We start from the raw sequence: 22,256 nt of genomic DNA, 5'->3' as shown, positions 1-22,256 counted from the left end.
CGGCCAAGCCAAACACCAACGGCTGCATCTCCAACTGCGGCACGAACGTGGTCAAGGGTAAGCCGCCCGCTCAGTGGATCAGTCTGGGCTACTATGAAGCCTACAGCTTGGGCGGCCGCAGTTGTCTATACCAGGACGTGCGGCAGATCGATACTAACAAGTACTCCCACATACACTTTGCCTTTGGTGACATTACCCCGGACTTCAAAGTATCAGCGGGCGATGTCATCAGTACGTACGAGTTCGAAGCCTTCCGAAGCATGACCAACGTCCACCGCGTGATATCCTTCGGTGGCTGGGCCTTCTCGACAGACGCCGCTACTTACAACATCTTCCGGACTGGAGTTACGGCCGCTAATCGCTTGACCCTCGCAACCAATATCGCCAACTTTGTCAAAGATAAAGGCCTGGACGGCGTGGATATTGACTGGGAATACCCTGGCGTATACACACTCCCTCTTCTTCCTCCTCCTCCCTTGCGGACCCGAGCCACGGAGCGCTGCTAACTGTTTCCAGGAACCGGACATCCCGGGTCCTCCACCGGGCGCCGACGACGAAGGCACCAACTACCTCGCCTTCCTGGTTGTGCTGAAGAACCTGTTGCCCGGCAAGACCGTGTCTATTGCCGCACCGGCATCGTACTGGTACCTCAAACAGTTTCCCATCGCTCAAATCTCCAAGGTGGTCGACTACATAGTACTTATGTGTTATGATCTCCACGGCCAATGGGATTACGGTAATAAGTGGTCGCAAGAAGGCTGTGCGAACGGCAATTGCCTGCGTAGCCACGTCAACTTGACCGAGACAAAGACGGCTCTAGCTATGGTGAGTTGAGTGCCCGACATATCCCAAGACCCTTTGCCCCTCGGTGTGTACGTACTTTGATCCCCCTTCTGACTCCTCCTCCTCCAGATCACCAAGGCCGGTGTGGACTCGGGCAAAGTCGTCGTCGGTGTCTCCAGCTATGGCCGCTCCTTCAACATGGCTGACGCCGGCTGCTACAGCAAGGATTGCTTCTTTACCGGCTCGGCGACGGCATCCGACGCCTCCAAGGGTCCCTGTACCGATACAGCGGGCTACATCTCGAACGCTGAGATCAACGACATCATCGTGAACAACGCCAGCCGCGTCAGCCAGAACTTCATCGACAGCAGTAGCAACAGCCGCATCGTCGTCTACGATAATAACCAGTGGGTCGCCTTTATGGATGACAGCATCCGTGCCGCCCGTACCGCAATCTACAAGGGGCTGGGCATGGGTGGTACCAGCAACTGGGCCACCGACCTGGAGAAGTATCACGACGCGCCCTCAATCAGCAAGGATTGGCGCGCCTTCAGGCTCAGCATCAAGAGAGGCGACAACCCTTACGCTTTGGGCGACCGCCACGGCAACTGGACCGACCTTAAATGCACCGACCCGGCGATACAGAATGCCGAGCACATACCCCCTCAAGAGCGATGGAACATGTTGGACGGATCCGACGCCTGGAGGGATATCATGAAAGTGTGGACTGAGTACCAGGAGCCTGCAGGTACTAAATTCACCGTAGGCGTCTCCTACACCATCCACGGGCCTCCCATAGCCGATTGCGGCTCGCTGGCCTTGAGTAATAACTGCGAGCAGACCGTGCAGTGCAGCAGCAATTTTGAGGGCGGCGGTTCTGGCGCCGTAGGATATGAGATCTGGAACTCTATGGTCATCATCCATGAGGCACGTGTGAAGTGGAAAGCTTGGGTTGTTGATGACCCATATGTAGCATTTGCTAACCATCTCATCTAGATTTACGCCACCTATGTCACCGCCCTGTACCAGGCCGCCGCAATATCACTAGACCCGGTGCTGAAGGACTTTGAGAACCAGTTTGCTCCCATTCCAAAGAAATTTGACGACTCGTGGCTTGGGATTCTCCTAGCGTGCGTGGGTCTAGTGGGTACCGTAGGCGTGTCCGCCTTCTTCAACACGGGTAAGTCCTTGGTTTCTACCTGTTTGCCCATGCCGCTGTTCATGGCGTCTTACCCAGTTATTCTAACGTCAAATTGTACCTAGCTCTCAAGTCCTTGCCGTACTGGAGAGCCAACTCGGTCTCATATGACAACTGGAAGGACACGGCTAAGGCGCTTGTTTCCTTTAGCACGTCCATTGCCGGAACCCTTACGGGCACAAAAGGCAGCAAGTAAGAAACCCCACCTCGCCTTGCTAATGAGTGTCACGTCCTCGATGTGTGCTAACCATCATGCGTCTAGGAGTGCTTGGACTGCCGAGAAGCAAGACGCCTTCTCGGATTACATGGGTAACGCAGTCAGCGCATGGGCCAATGTCACTGAATTGTCGCTCAAGCAGCTATTCAACGGCGAACCCGAGAACGTAGAACTGCTGACGAGCTTGGTTGCTAACGGTCATTTCATTGATGGCTTCGCCAGCGGTGGTGGCTCCGGCATTAGGGATGCCCTTGATACAACGGTCGACTCTCCCTTGATGACGGAGGTGAGGGCCAGCATTTCCAAGGCCTTCTTTGCCTTCGCCATTCCGAGCATTTGGTCCGTCTCGGGCACGACGGCCTTCATCATGGACTCAGGTTTTGACTGCGGCACGGTCGACCCCATGGGCGAGTACCTTGATAAAGACACCCAGCATAAGACAGCGGGCTGCTACAACGGCAAGCTGTACTACCTTGCCTACCCTTCAGGTCCCGCCGAGGACTGTAGTGGCGGCGACGAGGCGGTGGTATGCAGACCCAACACTTTCTCCGCGCCGCCGGGGATCGACACTCTCGACGGCACGCGCTTCGGCGGCGTCAAGGTGTCGGACCTGATCACCGGCGCCGTCAGGACCTACATCCAGAACGGCAACAAGAACGGCGGGGAGCAGATAGACCCTACCCACGGCGGCTCGCTCGATAGCCTCATGAACCAGGACGTCACCACTCCCGGCTTCATTCGCATCCCGGTGTGCAGCGCCTCGATCGCCTTTGCCGCCTGGTCGGACACTAGCGTGAGCAGCGACGTGGACAACTATCCCTGCTACATTAAGCCGTCTCCTGATTACTGTGAGGCCTCCTCCTTCGTGGACCAGACAAGCGATGCGTCCCCCTCTACTAGCGACTGTATGGGTATCGTCCACAATATCCAGGGCACCCAGGGCCAATGGACGGTCGAGAATGGCCAACAGCACCAGCTCGTGCAGTATGGCGCGTGCAAGTTCGGTATTCAAGGCCTCAACAAGCACGGCAACGGCTGGTTCCACGTCGGTGCCCAGGACATTGTTGATATCATCACTGACTCCGTCAACAAGTTTGGCGGCAGCGGCAAGGTCGGCGCCAAGGGCCTCATGGACTGCAAGGGCAACATTAACAGTCAAGATGTCGAGTGGGGGCTGTACTAGGCTCGAGACTCGAGAGGCATTGTCTGGTAAGATGTACGGAGGATGCTTGTATGCCAGCTACATCGCGTATGTCTACCTACTTACCTATTTTTGTGCAGTCCTTCTATGTAGAATAGGGGCAACGGACTCTGGATCTCAACCTCCTCCTCCTCCTCCTCCTCCTCAATCTCATCATCCATGCTTGTACAGTCCTATACTGGTTTGTTCGTTGGTTCTAGACCTCTAGTCAGTCAACTTTCCCAAGCATTTATATACCTCAATTGATCCGTTAGGGCCAAAACCAAAGCGTAATCTTACCTCTACCTTGCATATGCTAGGTAGGTATTTTGGAAATTTTATATGCCATATTGAATCTTGTTGATGCCTTTCCGACCCGTACCTACCTTACCCCCTAGCCATTTGGGAGACAATCCGGGATAGATCTCGTTACAGTATATAGGTACCTAGGAGTACCAAGCTTAAAAAAAAAAAAAAAAAAAAAAAAAAAAAAAAAAAAAAAAAAAAAAAAAGAGACAAAGATGACACCTGAGCCCGGCAACTATACCTCTAGTATAGCAACGGCGCGCCACCACCGCGCGCTAAACCATCCATCCAATCATGAAAGCGTTGTTCTTTGCAAAGTTTCGAGCTCTCTTGCAAGACAGCGAGCGGTAGGTAGGTATCAATGAAATTTGCAGAGATCTTTCTATGAGAATATCGAGCCTTCTTGCTATCTAGGTACCTACCTATGTGAAGCACGTGCTCGAAGGAGATTTGGAGAATGCCTAGGTAGGTACCTAAAAGATTATTGTTTAATAAGAGAGGAGCGCGCAGCAAAGGAGCCTCCCGGCAGGAAAGGGGGAAAAAAACAAACAAACAAACAAACAAACAGCCAAAGCTAGGTAGGTACCTATTGGCGTGGCATATTTGATTCCATCGTTCGGGCCTATCTATGTCACTCAAGAACTAGACAAAACGGTTCGACTTCGACTAGGTAGGTAGGTTGGTAGATCTAAAAGACCCAAGTAAAAGTCTGCTTAACCTCAAACGGCACAGAATACCTATAGCCAGCACAGTTAGCAAATCAGTTCTGTCATCATCATCATCATCATCATCATCATCATCATCATCATCAGAAAAAAAAAAAGAAAACAGAGAAAAAAAAAAAAAGAAAAAAAGAACTCACTTAATATCCCCCGCCGAACTCCCCACCAAAACCACAAACCTCCCCTCCTCCACCACCCACCCCTTTTTGTCTGTATCATAATACCCCACAGCATACTTATCCAGTTCCATCCTCAAATGCTTCGTCTCCCCCTTTTCCAGTGCCACCTTCTCAAACGCCACCAGTTCCTTCTCCGGCCTCGGCAGTTTGGATTTCTCATCCCTCACATACACCTGCACCGTTTCCGCCCCATCGTACTCCCCCACATTACTAACCGCCACACACAGCTCGATAACTCCATTCTCCCTCAACACGCGACTAGACAGCGACGGCCGCCCATACTCAAACTTCGTATACGAAAGACCATGACCGAAGGGGAAAAGCGGCGCGATTTTGGTCCGGTCGTAGTGTCGATAGCCAATGTAGAGACCTTCTCCATAAATAACCTCGAGGTTCTCGCCCGGCCAATTATGGTACGCCGGCGTATCTTCGAGACGTCGGGGGAACGTGCAGGGGAGTTTTCCGCTGGGGTTGCGCAGACCAAAGAGGACGTCGGCCAGGGCATTGCCTGCTTCTTGACCTTGGTACCACGCTTGCAAAATGGCAGGGACGCGATCAGCCCAGGGCATAGTCACTGGTGAACCGGACTGGTTGACGACGATGGTGCGGGGGTTGGCGGCCACGACGGCTTCGATGAGCCGGTCTTGCGAGCCGTTGTAGGGCAGGTCCATGGTTTGGCGGTCGTACCCCTCGGATTCCCACTCGGCGTCGAGGCCGACGATGACGATGGCCACGTCGGCGGAGGAGGCGGCGGCGATGGCTTGTTGGAGGTAGTCGATTTGGTCGGCTTCCTTGAAGCCGATGCGGCAGCCGCCGTAGCGGTGGGTCATGCCCATTTGCTTTTGCTTGGAAAGGGGGCGGAGCTCGTTGGTCATTTCGACGCGGAGTTCGACGGGGCGGTTGGCGACCATTTCGAGCTCGACGAGGTAGTCGACGGAGCCGTCGAACATGGCTTCGCCTTCTTCGGTCCAGTCCCAGAGGTTGAGGGAGAGCTTGCCGTTGATGTAGAGCTTGCCGGGGCCGACGGACATGTAGGAGATGGTGTGTTTGCCGGAGTGCTTGGGGGTGAGGTAGGTGGTGGCGATGGCGGACCATTCGGGGCCGGTTTGGGCGAGGGGAGCAGAGTCCCAGAGGAAGAGGTCGGTGTTGGTTCGTCGTTGGATGACTACGGGCTCGCCCTTGAACTTATCACCCTTGAACCACTCGATGGTGACACCGGGTTTGCCAGTCTTGTCGGAGCAGTAAGGAGAGGCAACAGGGAGCCACTTGTAGATGTGGCAGCCCTGGGCATAGGTAACAGGCTTTTCGGCGACCTTGCGGATGCTTTCAAGAGGGAGGGTGGTGTAATAGGGGTTCAAGCTGGCACTTCCACCACCTCCAGCGATGGCTCGGTTGGCGTTGGGGCCGATGACGGCAACCTTGGTGGTCTTGGGATTGATGGGCAGAATCGACCCTTCGTTTTTTAAAAGGGTGAGACCCTGAATACCAGCCTCGCGGATCAGCTCACGGGTCTCCTCTCTGTCATCTTCCCTTTCCGCAGCTTCGGGTGTCAGATCGCTTCCCTTTGTTCGCTCGACAAGAGTAAGGACGTTTTCAGCCGCTCTGTCAATGTCAGCCTGGGAGAGTTCGCCCTTGTTCAGGGCCTCCATGACCTTTTCATAACGCCATTTTTTGGAGTGGGGGAATTCGATGTCACAGCCGGCCTTGATGGATTCCGCGATAGAGTTGACGCCACCCCAATCGGACATGACAGCACTGTCTCGGTGTTAGTGGACTTTGTAATCCTCAAGGAGAGAGGTGATGGTGGTCATTTACCCATCAAATTTCCACTCATTCCGAAGGACCTCTTTCAAGGTGTGGGTGTTCATGTCAGCGTGAACCCCATTTACAAGGTTGTAAGAAGACATGACAGCCCATGGCTTGGCCTCGCGGACGGCAATCTCAAATGGCCGTAGGTAAATCTCACGGAGTGGCCTTTCGGCAATCACGGAGTTGACCGTCAGTCTGTTTGTCTCTTGCTCATTGCCAACAAAGTCTGTCTCATGTTAGCTTTATACCTCTTCAGGTCAATAAACGGGTGGAACTCACGCTTGATGGTAGCAGCCACACCCCTCTCCTGAAGACCCTTGATATATTGAGCGGCAAGCTTGCCAGTGAGAAGCGGATCCTCAGAGAAAGACTCAAAGTTCCTTCCACCCAGAGGATGCCTGTGCATGCAGACCGTGGGCGCGAGGAGAATGTTGGCCTGACGAGCTTTTGCTTCCTCGGCCAAATGACGGCCTACTTCGCGGAGGAGGGCCTTGTTCCATGTGGCGGCCAATGAAATACCGCAGGGAAATAATGCAGCCTATTTGAGGATTAGCACTAAACTAAAATTGGCCAGCTTGATGGTTATGAAGTCACCTTGGTACCGCCAACAAAGATACCGCCTCGGGCACCATTGGGTCCATCACTTGTTTTTACTGCAGGAATACCCTTCTCCGGAATGGACTTTGTCCTCCAAAAGTCTGCGGCAGTTAGGAGGGAAATCTGTGTCGTGTCAGCTTCCTATCGGTCTCGCTGGAAAATATATCGAATATCGCACCTTCTCCTCCTGTGTCAGATTTGCCAACTTCTTCTTCGCCAGGAGCCTCTTGTTCTTAGGGACGACCGCCTCCTGGAATGGGCTTCCCATGGGCGTGAAGTCGGTATCGGGGGTAGTGTTGCTGTCGATGCTACTGGATGGGGAGGCATTGGGATCGGTATCCCGCTCAAAGGGGCCTCCCCCAACGGCGATCGAGGAAAGTGAAGTCATTCTGGCTGATCTTGGAGTCCGTGAGTGAGAGCTCGGTGTAAGAAGTCTCAACGGATAGAGTGACCAATGAATCGTCGAGGGGAGTCTATCGTCGAGCAATGTTTAGTATTCAGCTAGCGTTCTTGAAATACAGATGGAAAACAACGGGACAGATAGAACAGGTAAGAGTGTTGGAGTACGCTACATGATTTTGAACCGGGAGGAGACGGGTAGTTTATACAACTTTCCCGGGACTCTCAACCGGGGGACATGTGGGGCGACCCTCCATTCTTACTTCCGAGAATTAACCGCTCTTTATCTGAGTAAGCATGCCCGGGTCAGAAGTTCGAAAGTGTACGTACAGGCAACACCAGGTTAACTCGGGATGATGGGAGCTCAAGATGTACCATGTATCTTTGTACCTGGCCAGGGGCTTTCGGGAAGCAAGGTGACTTTATCCAAAGCGTAATCTTGGGGGAAGAAAAAGTAGCTCAGGGGTCCCGTGGGTAGGGCAACCGTACGTTAGATACAAGTGTCAGAGGTCACTTGATCGAAGAAGCATGGCCGAGCTGCATGGAGGGCTGATCGACCCGATCTGCCCTGGAAAGGAAGCTAGACATTGCGAGGATAGAAAAAAGGAACATCGGCAAGGCGGATCAGCGTGGGGGGTGTAGGAGTGGGCCGGATGGGAGCTGGGTCTAACGGTAGCTTCTTGTAGTGTAGATGGATCGAGAGGTGTAGAGAGCTTGCTTTTGCGACCTTGATTATTGAGCTCGAGTGGGTATAGCCATATCGGTTGAGACGGACCGCATGAGCGGATGATATTGGTGAATATCAGCCCAAGAAGAGGCACTGTCTGTTAGTCTTTCTCCACGATTATGTTGCATATATGCATCCTTTGTCTTTGCCCGTCATAATGGGCATTCAGCGGGGCTCAAAAAGCAAGAGTTAGGCATCATTTCCACGGTTTCCTAGCGTAAAGCCAAGCCTGGGGCATCCGCATTCTTGTTTGCATCACTCGATGCCAAGAAAGCGCTTGAAGAGTGAGACGGCATCATATTGCTCGATATGTCTCGCAGTCGCTCTTGTCCGTGATGGTCCTTTGGTGGCTAGATCCAGACCGGGTTAAACACTTGAGCAGATATACTCTGCTGTCAGGGTGCACGAGAGTGAAGCTGGAGATAGTCGGGGATCTGGACGACACCGTGAATGTGTCGCTGGGCCTGCAGATCGGTAAAATGTGGCGTCTGGCGTGGCAACCTATCGGTCCCATTCAACGGCGTTTCCGTTGCCCGTTGCTAGAGCGTCAGGTCGTTATAACCCTTGGGCTTAACTCCACCAGGTTGGAGAGAGAGGTTTCGAAGCTGCAAGTCGTAGCGTAGTGTTGACTGGCAACCCTTGTCCCTTGACTTCCTTGTCGAGGCGGAGGCAGGGCCGGCTGAGGTTGATGAGAGCCCGGGCTCTTGCCATTGCGTTATGCTGCGTCGTATGGCAGTAGTATCCTCGCACCATGGCTCGGTGTGAAATGAGGATCGACTTTGACGTTTTGCGTGGTCTCTTGAACCTTGTAAATAGCATATGATCCGATATCGACTGGCTTGACGTTGAAGTTGAATTGACGATGGAGTGACGACGGCAAGTGTAGAGAAAGACGGGGTTTTGGATTTGTTGGGAAAGTTGGAGAAGAGCTTGCCAAGAAACATGGCGTCAAACGGGGAGATGCAAGTAAACAGAACTTACCTAGCTACATACGCAGCAGGAGAATTGCTTATCTATCGCCCGTCCGGCAGCCCGTTCCGTTGACCTGAAATCGGCATCCCGGGCCGTCTTCCTCCACCACCGCCGTCTTCGACTCCAGCATTTGAGGATTTTATCGGATCCCATTCGACAATGTCGGTTCCGAGCACCAAAGCATTACCGGTGTTTCCCCGAGCCATGATTTGACTCGTAACCTCAGACGGCGGCTGTCTCCACGCCGACGAATTGTTGTCGCTGCCCATCAATGGAGCAGGCAGCGTTATCCCCTATGCCATCGGGCCGTTCGCCCTCTCTTATCCGACCGCTCGAATCCCCGGGCTTTCTCTGATCGCCGGCCGTGGTGGATATACGTAATCTCCATCTTGGACATATCGGATTTGCAAACATGGAAGTGCAAAAAGCGGAAACAAAATGCAGCCAAGCCCGGACATGTGGGCGGCTCATCCGACATTCCAGGCGTCTGGGGCATGTAACCTGTCCCCTTACTCGATTTGGTCATGATCTGGGCTTGCTCCCTGGGAATTGCCCGATCCGACGACATTGGGCTTTTTCTTGTTACATTGGTCGCGGATGGCGTTCCAGTGGGCGTTTCCACTCGGTCGATTGCTGCTTTGGTCTGTTTCGGGAACTTATGAGGTCGACCAGTCGCGTCATAACTCTTTCGTCGTTATTTTATCGGACCTGATGCCAAAAAAAAAGAGAATATGGACTATACTATCTGAGATGTGGAAGATACAAAAAGTACACCCAAACGAAATCCGATCAAGCGAGTGTGTTTCCTTACTGTCCATTCCTGCCTTTGAAACCCAAAGTGCAGAGAGAGAGAGAGATTGGGTGCAACATCAGCAGGGGCATTTCTGATATCAACTGGGGAAAGCGCCTACTAGAGATCATCACTCATCACTCACTCTTTGGGAAAGAACACAAGAAATCCCTTCAACTTCCCAAGCTCAAAAGGGAAGGGGCACTTCACATGCGTCCAAATCTCGTCATCTTTAAACTGAGCTTTTTGTAAACTCAAGTCCGCTCAGTTAGTTACACCGCCCATCAAACCTCGTGGAGCCTCATCATCACCACTGCTACCCTATAGCACCACGCAACCAAACATCTGTTTTGGTCCTCTCTTGCGATGGGAGCTTCTCGACATTCCGACGTCAACATCCTTTGTAACTTCGCTTCACAACGTGTTATACAATCAAGGTCCACGGACTCCTCGGTATGCGTCACTGTTGACCGTCGAGAGAGGTCATCTGCTCATCGTGGACAAGTCGTTACGTTACTCCTTCCCATCGCTTCAAGGCGCGCTTAAAGTCTTGGCCTCTAGACAGTCTCCAAGACTGGCGTCAATGTGTTTCTTACGCGTATCCAGACATTTGGTTTCTCTGGTGCCGAAATCCTTTAAGCCAAGGCAGTACACCCTCCACTTACACTCCTCCCCCTCTCACGCCGAACTGATTTCCAAATCGAACTCGGAATCATACATCCTCTGCATTCATTCTCTTTCTAATGGCTGAACCCATGTGTATAAAAGCTCGGCATCCGGGAACCCAACAAGCATGGCCCTGGCTAGGGTATGACTGGTACTTACTCATGGAAATGCCACCTCGTTGAGAGTCCTCGACGATAGCCTCACTTTTGGTTCTCCTCCTTCTCCAAACCGAACGGACGCTATAACTCCACCAACCAACCCCACCAAATGCTTCACTACTGCAAGGTAAGCTTTCAGAGTCGGATTCGCTACGTGAAATGCCATCCACCCTCTTGCACGCTCTCCACCAGGCCCAAGTTTCCGCCTGTCACTATTTACGCACACTAATGACGATGGTATCTAGAGGAACGTGGGGGTTATCGACCGGTCCGGGAGATTCGAAACACTCTTTTACTCAGTGGCCACTTCGTTTTCTTCATGTTTAAACATCTGCCGAGGTTCGTCAAGGATCATGACTATGCTGACATCAGTCTTGGCAGCAAGGTTTTACCTCACATCTACTATAGACAGGCATATCATACACAACGGCCATTCGGAAGCTTCTTCCGTCGGCAGTGTGGTACCGAGATGCCTTTCCCACCCAGGGGTTTACTTACTCAGTCCCACCTCGTTTCAGTGGCCGAGGCCAGGTCTGTCATGGTTCGGGGAGTATCAACCACTTGACACATGCATGGCCCAAGCCCTTTGTCTCATGTTAGTAAGTTTAAAACATCCATGTATGGTCATACTCAGACTCCTTTCTTTGCAATAATACCGCTATGTTGTGGCTTCTCCTGATATTTACTACGATCCCTAACAATTGCGGCTCACAGAAACCCAACTCCGAAACAAACTCATAATAGCTAACGTTAATCTACAGGTCGTCTCATAGAGCACAAGAGAAGACGGATTGACATCCCAAAGGTCTCGCCCAATATCCCCTGTCATTTTATTGTTACCTTACTTTTGGACTATCAGCTTGATGCCCATCCATCCTATCTCAAGCGTCGACCCTCTTTTGATCGACAAACTCAACTCCTCTGTTCTCCGACTTCGCGGCTCTTTTCAGTGTCTCTCAGGTTCCTGCAACTGCATTTAGCCTCTTTATCCTCATGATACTGCGGTTAAACTGTATATCACACGATTCCCAAGTCACGCGGACATTCTCTTAGAGAAGAAACGACCGATCGGTTCTCCAATGATTTCTTCTTCATTAGGAATACTTTATTTTTCATTGGGTCTTATCGAAACTTGCGATGCAGTCGTACACTTGAAGAAACACATGGCTTACACCATCATCCGCGTCTCATCTTCCCCGCGCCCTTTCTCGAAGGCTGTAACCGAACGCCCCCCACAGAACTGCCAACTCTACACCATTCGATTTCAAAAGAATCGAGATATTTGGCGAGGCCAACTGAAGCGGCCACTACCCGTTGTTCCTCGCATTGCTACCTCAGGAGCTTCCCCGAGAGGCGCTTATTGGAACTTGGAAGTCGGAAAAGAGACCCGATAAGCGAGCGGTCCGCCTCCGACAAATGTCGTACCGCTTCAGAGAGCCCACTTTCGGCAATTTGTGCCGAGCGGCCGATCAAGTACCGATAAAGGACACACGCATTCTCACAGGACGAACCAAAGAGAAAACGCATTAAGCATGTCTCCAATGTTTCTGAATCAGATTTAGTCAAGAAGACTGTGCTCGTCAAGCATGCCAACAACATGAATCTTGCTCTTTGGGTTTGAGCTGTGCTCCATAGGTATCTAGTCTGGTATATCATGCACTCTCCGAGATAGCGTGCTATCTCGATAGCTCACCAACCTGTTTGTATATATTGTGTATCACGCAGTCTTGCTTCGCAGAGACTTGTTGTACCAGACTGTTGGATCTCGGAGGATTGCGAGACAATAGCGGGTTCTCTATCTGGGGAACCATACACTCCAAGACGCCAAGGACGACTTTACTCACCCATTTCACCTACTTCACCTCTCACTACTCTGTCTCATCAAGTGGTTCTGGACAAGTAGACTCCCAACCGAGCCCTCGGTTATCCCCAAAACAGCAAGCCGACCCTGACATAGCTGGGTGAAACCTGACACCTCGCTTGACCATGCCTGGTAGGTGACAATTTCCACTTCTCTACAATCGTTATGACCGTTCCTATCAATCGCTGCTCAATTTTACTTTCCACTTCTCATCTGGTCATCCACAAAGAACGGACTACCTATGTCAACCATATCGTAACGCCCGGATGCGTGCGTCCATGGTTGGCTAGGTAGGTACCTAGGTAGTTAACCAGCTCATCAGGGGGTTTTCCGTTTAACAAACATGATATCATCAAGACAGCTTGCAAGAGGTAGGTCTCCGCCTAGGTAGACTACGTTTCTAGGTAGTCTCTCGCGATGTCACCGTTCTGAACTCGGCTTCCCTCTCGTTCATTGGGGGTAACTGCACTCGTCAGCAGGGACATGACTGGAGCTTACTCCCACCGACATGGGACTTGAAGGAAATCGATACGAAGCGAGAAGGAAGGTGGGTAGCCGAGGATACAATCACTGTATTTTGGCAAATTACTCCTTTCGATTGTTCCTGTTCATCTTGCCTGTTAGGTAGGTACCTTGCATTTGCGGGTTCTCTTCCAGGTAGACAGAGGTAGGTACCTAGGTATATTGTGCAGACTCCGATAGTCTTCGTAACCGCTATATCCATTTTATACAAGGGCTGAGAAACACCATTCATTCCACCGCACATATACCTACCGATAGACATGCTTCAGACAGCAACTTCATACTAATAGACAATTTGCTTATGTATCCTGCTTATGTCTAAAACGTTACAGGTACCTACCGTGAGACCACTCCGAGACTCTTTTCTCTTCTCCATTTGCATCGTAGCTCTGAGATTTGGGAATTCGGGAGCACATACACATAAACAGCTGACTGCCTGGTCCGAGTGGCCCAAATGTTTCAATGCTTCCTTCCGGCTGGTACGAGACTCCAACTACAAGACTTTGAGTATGATGAAGCCATGAAGCTATGAGGCAACCTCTCCATGGGCAGGGTACATATACCAATTCACAACACAACACAACACAATACTACTTACGAATAAGAATAACCCACCCAACGAGAAATACAACTACTACCAGTTTGCCAGCCAGTCTACATGCCAGTCTGCATGCCAGCTCTACACACAACTCTCGCTTAAAGACTCAGAGACAAAGTCCGAGATAACCTTGGTAAGATCACTTCTGTGACTCGACAACTACCCGCTCCATCTCGTGCAAACTGTATTTACACTTGCCATGCACATTTACGCCGTCTTTGAGTCGAGAGGGAAAAAAAAAAAGAACAGAAAAAAAGAAAAATAAGGCGAATAAACAGGGAACGAAAAGGAAAGATGGAAAAGTGAAAATGTGGAAAAAAAAAAACGATCCACCCAGGGGTCGAACCTGGAACCTCCTGATTCGTAGTCAGACGCTCTGCCATTGAGCCAGCGGACCTTGTAGGACTCATGTATTGGTTCTCAATATCTGTACACTATGTACCCATGATCAATCTGCTCTGCTTCTACATCTTATCAGTTCATTCAACGCCATTCCGCATATCACAAACACCAAAAACAAAACATCTTCACCAAGCAACTGAATTCTACCGTGACGTCAACCGCTATAAAATTGAGTGGGGAATTCCCTTTCATGTTTTGGATCTCTTCTTACTCGCTACTACATAGACAGTACTCTGCATCTCAAACATCGATCGCAATCCGATATAACACCGCATCAACATCGCGTCGCATAGCATCGCATCGCATCGCAGCGCCCTCTCCGTCTCCACAACTCGACACTACTACCATGTCAGGTACTACCTCCTTCATGATGATTCCGAGTCCATCAACCATACACATACAGTAATACAAAGTGCCGACCCAGTCAGTCAGTCAGTCGTATCCACGGATTCCTCCACAACTTTAACTCCCACATTGGGAAAATCTGACTTGTCGTCCTTTCATCCCATCCCTGTCCATCCATGGGCCGAATGAAAAGCTCATCAACACCCATCAAAGTTAACAGTAAAACAAAAACCAAAAATAATACGAAAACGAGGGGAGATACGCGAAACAAAAATGACAATGAACTCCTGCACCGACGGAATAAAATCGACATGAGAGAAACGAAACGCAAGTCAAGCAATGAAGCCAGAAACGAGAATTTCCATCGTACAAAACCGGCACAGCGAGCCTGGGACTTTTCCAACACCGCGAACCTAGCTAGCCCTGCTCCTTCCCTGACAAAGGGTAATACGGGGCAGATTTCGTGTGTTGCCTGCCCGGCTATCACCCCAGAGCGGAGACCAACAACATATCAGCACAGCGTGACACCCCCCATTGCGGCTTTTCCCATCTTCTCTTTGACGGTGCAGACTCTGGGCAAGACTGTAATAGCCTGGCTCGGTGTTGGATCTTGTTTCGCGATGGCTTTCTCAAACAAAACGCAAGTAGTAGTATAACGGAGCAGAGATATTCGCGTTTGTGGACAGAATATGAGCAGAGATATATCGCCTAGTTCGTTATGCATAACTCCAGTTGGGAACCCTTTCGGGGTGCGGGTCCACGTCGTCGTCTCACAGCCCAGTTGGCTGGCTGTCCCGGCTTCTCCCCATGTACCCCGCAAGAAAAAGAACCGTCTTGTGTGACGGTGCTCGACACGACTATGTATTGCAGAGTGTTCCCCGTACGTCTCTTTTTTGAGCGGCCGCGGCGATTTAGCGACTTTGTTATGCGTATTTGTGCGTTGTGCAACCGTCGCCCAAGACTTGGCAAATGCTTATTTGCTCGACAGCAGATGAACCCGCATCGGAATTCCGTCCGATCGGTATGCAATCTTGTGAGAAACCGTCGACCGGTGAGGGAAAGGAAAAAAAAAACTTCTGCACAGCTGAGCGGCACATGGCTTTGGCTAGCGTGCAGAAGCAGTGCGAGTATGGCTCAGACACTCTGGGGGTTGAAGTGGGCGGGCTACGAAACTATCAGTACAAGCAACCAACGAGACCAAACAGTTGGGTAAACTTACAGGACTGTTGAGCATGTTGTTACGACGGTGTCTACCCTTCTTGATGTGCGTCTTAAGAGCAGCGGAGTCAAGTGGCTTAAGCAGTTCGAAGCTGCAGAGAAGCTCGGTAGAAACAGCCATGACAGCTCCCCAGTTATCAAACTCGCCGCAGTACTGTTACCAAGTCAGTAAAATGTTACATCGGATCCGAGAGTGACACAACTTACGTTAGGAGCACTGAAAATAGTAACAAGAATGCGATCAGTGTAAAACTCATAACCGTCCTCAACAACCATGTGCGCACGGCAAACCAGATCAAAGTCATGAGTGGCGAGGAAGTCCGAGATAACCTTCTTCCCGAAACAGTAACTGACACCTCGTTCGTTCGCCTCCCAGTCCTGATCCATGTCGGCTGGATCAGACCAGAGGAGATCGTTGAGCAGTCCGTAGTCGGGAACGTCGGTGGGGCGCGCAATGTTGCGGATATCGTCCATGTGGCCAAGAGCGGGCGAAAGACCGCCGTGAACGCAGAAGATCTTACCAGCAACGATAGCAGCAATAGGGAGGCAGTTGAAGGTGTCGACAAAAGTCTTCCAGATCTTGACATTGCACCTGCGCTTGCACTCATCGTAGAAACCGTAAACCCGGGTAACGTTGGCGCATTCGTGGTTGCCGCGGAGCAAGAAAAAGTTCTCGGGGTACTTGAGCTTGTAGCACATCAGGAGCAGGATGGTCTCGAGCGACTGCTTTCCGCGATCGACGTAATCGCCGAGGAACAAGTAGTTGGAGTTTGGAGGGAAGCCGCACATTTCAAACATGCGAATGAGGTCAGTGTACTGGCCGTGAACATCGCCGACAATTTTGACGGGCGCATCCAGTTCCAGAAGGGCCGGCTGAGAAAGGAACAACTCCCGGGCGCGGTGGCAAATGGCCACAATCTCGGCATTCTTGAGGCAGACGCTCTTGGTGACCTTTCCAGCATAGGCGGCATCCAACAGTCGCTTAATAAAATCATCGAGATCGATATCCTTGATGTCGCTCATGGCAACACCCGAAACTGCTTGCTCATTCTGGGGATCCTGGTTGGGGGTATCGTAGACGGGGTTGATGGTGTTCTCGCGCTTCACGAGGATAGACTGGCCAGGCTGTTGGTTGGAGTTGGCTCCGCCACCTCCAGAGGGTGGTTGGTCGGAAATGTGGTCAACTTCTCCACTTTCCTGAGCCGCGCGGACATCGTGGTGGCCGCCTGTAGCGTTGTGAACCGGCGACGGAGGAGGTAGGGGTTCGCCGGTCGGAGACGCTAGCGTTGCGGTATCGAGCGAAGGTGACGAGGGAGAAGATGTCGAGGGAGAGGCGGGCGATGGCGACATGTCTCTGCGACTTGGCCGAGTATGCACCGACGGCCTGCCATTCTTTCCACTTAATGCGTTCATTTTCTCAGCGACTTCCTCGCTGGAGAGGATGGTTGAGTTCCGGGGACTGTCTGTCTTGCTTCCGCCGGGGATTTTGGAGCGGAGGCCACGAAAAGAGCGCGAGGAGTCCTTGGTGTCGGATTTGCTAAAGGATGGGTAGGACTTGAGGTCGTCATCGCCTCGGTTCTTGGAAGATGCCCCCGCATCTTTGGAGGATGAGTTGCCCATGATTTCTCAGTGTCAGAACGTGGTGTTAGCTCTGGAAAGGAGAAAGTATAGGGGCTGGACGGTGTGCGCGTGTCAGGTTTGTGGTTCCGGCAGAGTCGCCTTTGAATGCCCACACAGCCTACCGCTGCACCCGTCTAGAATCGATGGAGTTGTTTTCGTGGGCGCCCCAGAGTACTAGGGAGGGTGATAGAGTCTATCGAGACAGGAAAGCAGATGGGCGGCGGCGGAAGAAGAGCGTCCTGATGATTTCTCCGTTTTTGTTGACACTAGCGGGACTCGGAACGGACGTGGTAAGCGTTGAGACGTGATTTTGGCTGGCGAGCCACAACGAGTCGCCCCAGGTTGCGAACGGCCTCGGCGTTAGGATGTATCGCGGGGGTCGTCCGCAATGGGAATAGGATACGGAGGAGGGAGCGGAAGAGTCGGAAGGTCTGGAAGCGATGATAGGGTTAGACGGTCAGCGTTGCATATTAACAGGAAGGCGTTGATGTCATACAAGCAAAAGCGAGAGTGTTGCGTAGGTGGGCGGCGTGGACGCAGGTGAGGTAACGGAAACGAGGGCGCGGCGATGGAAGAAGAAAAATGAAAATGATGGAGTGATGATTAGGAAGAAGAGGGGAAACAATAAATGCGGGGGTGGGATGGATGAAAGGGAAGGAAGGGAAAGGGGACTTTTTTTTTGTTTAGGTTAGGTTGGTTTGGGTTAAACGTACTTGCGAAGGACAGAAGTCAAGGCCCAGCAACAGACGGACCCGGAGACCTTGTCCAGTCTGAGAAACTGCCAAAGTCGGAAAGGATTGGCAGATGGAGGATCAGGATCGAATGGTGGACTGGAGAGGAGGAGGTCGCGCTATCGTCGTTGATTAACCGTTGTTGTTGTTTTTGGGAAAGAACTTGGCGAGGGGGAAGTCGGAATTGAGACCGAGTCTTGCTAGTAGGAAAGTGTGCAGCGCGATGGCGTTCGTGGGTGCGTTGCGTCGTGTGGTTGTTTCGTGTGGTTTGTGTGGGTGTTGTGTGAGTGTGTGTGTGGTCGGGGGTTGGAGTGCTGAATCGACCAAAGTGGGATCGAGTTGGCACACAGCCTGGCTCGACTCTGGCAGCGGATGCAGGCGAATGGCGAATTATAGTCGACGGTGTGCCTGGGGCCCTGGATTCGCTGGATCTGTCCGTCTGGGGGCGAACCTAGACTGCCCGTTGGAGAGGAGGAGTCTGCCCGAGGAGATGGACAACCTAGTACTGGTAGTAGTGGGAAAGAAAGCGGAAGGGAGACCAGCGACGATAGTGGTGTCTCGCAACGTGTTCCTTTTTTTAGTTCCAAATTTCCTAGACTAGAGTAGTAAAAGGTAAAGACGCGACGGCGGCGGCGGCGACGACGACGACAGCGACGATGATGATGATGAGATGATGACCGATTAAGGGTCTGACCCGGAACAGATAGATAGGTACCTCTACAGGTAGGTAGGTAGATGTAGGGTCAGAAACCTGCACGACAGACTCGGAAGGATGATTGGATGTCCTTCTTTTTTTTTTTTTTTCTTCCTCTGTCGGCGTCCAAATCCCCGATAATGTTTGGAATGCGAGGAAGTGCAGACGGGAAGAGCAGACAGATGTGGAAAGGGTGAGTGAGTGGAAGAGTGGGAAGACTCATGAAAAAGACTGTATGACGATAGCGGGTCGGCGGGTCGGCGGGTCAGCGGTCGGCGGAGAACGAGGATCAGCGGGAGATGCTGGCCAGCGCTGGACGTGTAATGTATTGATTGTAATACGGGCGTATATTACAGCACTACACGCGCAGGGCATCAGGGACATGGAAGTGACCTCGAGGCGGGCTTGTTTAGAGATGTCTCATTCGGGACCGGATATACCTTGGGTCATAAGGTCAATTGAAAAGAAAGAGCATAACTGAAACGGAAAGGGATTTGGTTAGGTCTCGCCGAAGGGCACTTGAAGTTATGATCTGGGTACTCCGGCTTGCTACAATGGCATAACCTTTCCAGAAAAGGTTCGTTACGTTACTTACCACTTCTCAGTATGAAGTGATATCCCAAAGTGGAAAGGGAAAAAGGTTCATGAAAGGGTTGTCACGTTGTCCCCCTCTGTCAGGTACGCCCGCAGCAGAGTTGCAGTCACAGCGGGTGTGCCCCGCTGGCAGGTACCTAGCTAGCTGACAGGAACAATGACTGCCTGCCTGCGGTGCACAACAAAAGTCCGTCGGATGGCCTAGACTCTCGAGAGGAAACGACAGCTTACCTACCTCTCTATCCACAAATGTTTTCAACCAGAGCTCAAATCCAATGTCCACAATTAATCATTTTGGGATAGCTGCCTAGAGGTAAGGATCCAAGACGTGATAGGTAGAGCGCGTAGGTTGACATGCCCGACCTACCTACCTAGGTAGTAATGTAGAAGAGGCTCAAGACGGGAAGGACAAAGAGCACGTGCTTGGTTTTGCTTCAGTTCATTGCAGAGGTGAATGCGGAGTGCAGTGCACGGCAGCGAGCGACAATGCCTGCAGCCCCAGTGCCCTGTCGCAGCGCCCGGTGCCCGGTCACGGCTGGAAGTCAATGTGCGAGACTCACTGCCTTCCATTTTGGAGGAGGAGCTAGGGAGCCCGGGGAGCCCAACGGTGGATGCTGCGTGGTTGGAAAGAAGTGGGGCGTTTCTTTTGGAATGTTAACAGCCTGAAAGTGGAAGTGCGCGTTTCACTCCTGTTCCGTCGTCGTTGTATGAAGATCTATGAACGACGGATGTTTGAATGTTTCCAGTTCCAGGTTGGAGTTTCACAGTTCCGGGGAGACAGAATCGACAGATACGAGGGACGTTCTCCAGATCTGATACAAGGCGGGTGATTCGAACAAAGCCTTCGAAAGCATAGGTAAAGCAAGACAAAACGCAACAAAAACAAACAACGAGTCCCTTGAGGCTCTCTGTCTGTGCCAGTCGTGCACGGATACAGCTGAAACGAGGAGTCGTCGTCTTTTTCTTTTCTTCGTTTCTCTCGTTATGATATCTCGTTGACGTGAACCCAACCATTACACATGTTTCTTTGTTTCCTTCTTTCGCATTTTCCCTAAAGCAGGTATGTTTTGTTTCTTAGATACCTCAGCTGCTCGCGTATTTTTTGATACTGTACCCAGGTTTTCATTTCTTTCATCTTTCAAGCGCTCATCTAAAATGGAAATTTAAATCACCAACAGACCTGATCTGGGACCTAGACGAACACTAGTAAGTAGTCCACCTAACCAAGGGCTGTCAGAATATCATTTCTTTTTTGTTTTGTTCCACGTTGATACAACAGTCGAGTAGGTAGGTAGTGTAGGGGCCGGGCCGCCGGGGATACCGGGCCATGCTCGCCGGTTAGCACATTCGCGGTGCCTAACGGCGGGGCCCCTGGTAATGGTTGGGCTCTGGTAATGGTCAAATCATCATCATCGTCGTCGTCGTCGTCGTCGTCGTCGTCGTCGCAAATGCAAAACATGTAAAAATATGCGGACTCTTGATTCATGCATGTGATATGGAATACCTGGTATGGATGAAAGAGGGTTGCAATACTTAATTTGCCAATGTTGATGAGTGTGGACTGGCGAATGCTTCCAAGAACTTGCCTAGACGGGGAATGTCAGGGGAGGCTAGTCCATTTTTTTTTTGTTTTCCCATCAGGATTAATAAGTCTGGAATATCATATCCTGTACATACATTGTTCAGTGGTTGGGTGACAACATGCACATCGATGCTCACGAGATTCAGTTCTTTGGTGCATGTATCAATGGTTTTCCGCGGGGAAACACGAGAAGTATCAAAAGAATGGGGGGGGGGGGGGAATCCGGCATCAAGCATATGCACATGTCCAGGGAAAGGGAAGATGATCTGTAGTCGCTTCCATGGATGAACATGGGGGATCGACAACTTCACAGTTCGTCCATCCAACCTTCTTCAAGACAAGACGAAAGAACATTACATATTACATACAACAACCGCTGGCTGCTGCCATCCCCGTTCCTGATCGCGCGGGTGAGGCCGATTTGCTTGCCCGAGGTCAAGAAAAGGGTCGCGTGATTTTCAGATTCCGTCCCGTCGTTCCCTCCCCATCCCATCCTTCTTCTGAACTTCCCTTGTCTCACTTGGGTCATTGTGCCTTTCTGTGAATGTGATACTGTACTGTAGCGGAACGGGTGCCGCTGCCGCTGCCGCTGCCGCTACGGGCTGGCTGGCTGCGTGCTGGAGCTCTGCGATGCAACTGTGGCATCTGATTTCAATCAAAACCTTGGGACCCAACGTTCCAGCCCATCATTTTTGTTTCTTTCGCTTCCATCCACCACCATGTCATCGGTCACTTCAACCAACTACACTACACTACCCAACGGTGGAGTTCTACCTCTAGGTAGGGTCACAAATTCCAAAGTGGAAAAAAAACAGAAAAGAACAGGACCAGGAACAGGAACAGGAACAGGGGGAGAGAGGGATTACTAGGTTCCCGACTCTCTTTCTCGAGAGAGAGAGAGAGAGAGAGAGAGAAGCGAAAGACACACAAGACAGACAAGGACCGTCGCCGCGTCCGCAATCACATCACACTGTCTGCCCGCTTGCGACGGAGAGAGTTATCTGTCGACTTTGTTGGAATATTTCCTCCCTGGGTTGAAATAAAGTTCCTGGCAGTCCACATGACCGAGTGAGTGCATGACATGCACCTTGGCGGTGTAAAAGCGACCAGGGCTCTCCGGCCATTCTACTTAGCTTCTCTAAATTGTTCGTGATGGTGGATGGCGGATGGGGATGGGGATGGAGATGGAGATAGGTAGGTTCGAAGGAAGCGAGGAAGGTGAAAAAGACGTGGTCACTCGGCATGTCAAGGTTTTCCACGCGTTTTCCTATTTGGGGCAAAGGTTGGGTGAGGTGAGGCCAGGGCAGGGCAGGGCAGTGAGAGGAAAAAAAACGTGTTTACTTTGAGTGGACATGGGTGTGTGTGTGAGTGTGCGACGTGGTGGGT

The 22,256-nt window shown here is 51.5% G+C and overlaps 6 protein-coding genes across 6 annotated transcripts in view; 3 read left to right on the top strand and 3 right to left on the bottom strand.

Moving 5' to 3' along the window:
- The window catches only part of NEUTE1DRAFT_70190 (uncharacterized protein), a gene marked incomplete at both ends in the record, with an annotated part of 6,060 nt that extends 2,656 nt beyond the window's left edge, over positions 1-3,404 (top strand). Inside the window, 6 exons of the mRNA XM_009856781.1 lie at positions 135-443; positions 517-825; positions 913-1,716; positions 1,780-1,963; positions 2,047-2,173; positions 2,247-3,404. Of these exons, the coding sequence (XP_009855083.1) occupies positions 135-443; positions 517-825; positions 913-1,716; positions 1,780-1,963; positions 2,047-2,173; positions 2,247-3,381 (2,868 nt within the window). The remainder of the gene's footprint in view (positions 1-134; positions 444-516; positions 826-912; positions 1,717-1,779; positions 1,964-2,046; positions 2,174-2,246) is intronic.
- A 922-nt stretch (positions 3,405-4,326) lies between these two features.
- NEUTE1DRAFT_88865 (uncharacterized protein) lies at positions 4,327-7,379 on the bottom strand (the record flags this gene model as incomplete). The annotated part of the gene is made up of 6 exons (XM_009856780.1): positions 4,327-4,421; positions 4,547-6,340; positions 6,401-6,620; positions 6,674-6,932; positions 6,989-7,114; positions 7,170-7,379. 6 exons carry the CDS (start codon positions 7,377-7,379, stop codon positions 4,373-4,375), a joined length of 2,658 nt encoding a protein of 885 aa, XP_009855082.1.
- A 3,320-nt stretch (positions 7,380-10,699) lies between these two features.
- Positions 10,700-11,444, top strand: NEUTE1DRAFT_52239 (uncharacterized protein; the record flags this gene model as incomplete). Its single annotated transcript, XM_009856779.1, has 3 exons — positions 10,700-10,830; positions 11,190-11,191; positions 11,338-11,444. Coding segments are annotated over 3 exons (240 nt in total), but the record flags the coding sequence as incomplete, so codon positions are not given.
- Positions 11,445-12,689: 1,245 nt separating this feature from the next.
- NEUTE1DRAFT_113520 (uncharacterized protein) lies at positions 12,690-13,835 on the top strand (the record flags this gene model as incomplete). Its single annotated transcript, XM_009856778.1, has 6 exons — positions 12,690-12,696; positions 12,973-13,111; positions 13,377-13,389; positions 13,419-13,427; positions 13,515-13,565; positions 13,692-13,835. The coding sequence occupies 6 exons, from the start codon at positions 12,690-12,692 to the stop codon at positions 13,833-13,835; spliced, it is 363 nt and encodes a 120-aa protein (XP_009855080.1).
- Positions 13,836-15,443: 1,608 nt separating this feature from the next.
- NEUTE1DRAFT_70184 (serine/threonine-protein phosphatase PP-Z) lies at positions 15,444-17,269 on the bottom strand (the record flags this gene model as incomplete). Its single annotated transcript, XM_009856777.1, has 3 exons — positions 15,444-15,595; positions 15,651-15,803; positions 15,857-17,269. 3 exons carry the CDS (start codon positions 17,267-17,269, stop codon positions 15,566-15,568), a joined length of 1,596 nt encoding a protein of 531 aa, XP_009855079.1.
- A 3,157-nt stretch (positions 17,270-20,426) lies between these two features.
- Positions 20,427-21,399, bottom strand: NEUTE1DRAFT_113518 (uncharacterized protein; the record flags this gene model as incomplete). Its single annotated transcript, XM_009856776.1, has 5 exons — positions 20,427-20,438; positions 20,469-20,480; positions 20,610-20,792; positions 20,966-21,200; positions 21,239-21,399. 5 exons carry the CDS (start codon positions 21,397-21,399, stop codon positions 20,427-20,429), a joined length of 603 nt encoding a protein of 200 aa, XP_009855078.1.
- Positions 21,400-22,256: the final 857 nt, after the last annotated feature.

This window comes from Neurospora tetrasperma (genome assembly GCF_000213175.1).
Source record: "Neurospora tetrasperma FGSC 2508 unplaced genomic scaffold NEUTE1scaffold_81, whole genome shotgun sequence".
Classification (NCBI taxonomy): Eukaryota; Fungi; Ascomycota; class Sordariomycetes; order Sordariales; family Sordariaceae; genus Neurospora; species Neurospora tetrasperma.
This window is presented reverse-complemented; position numbering and strand designations above follow the sequence as displayed.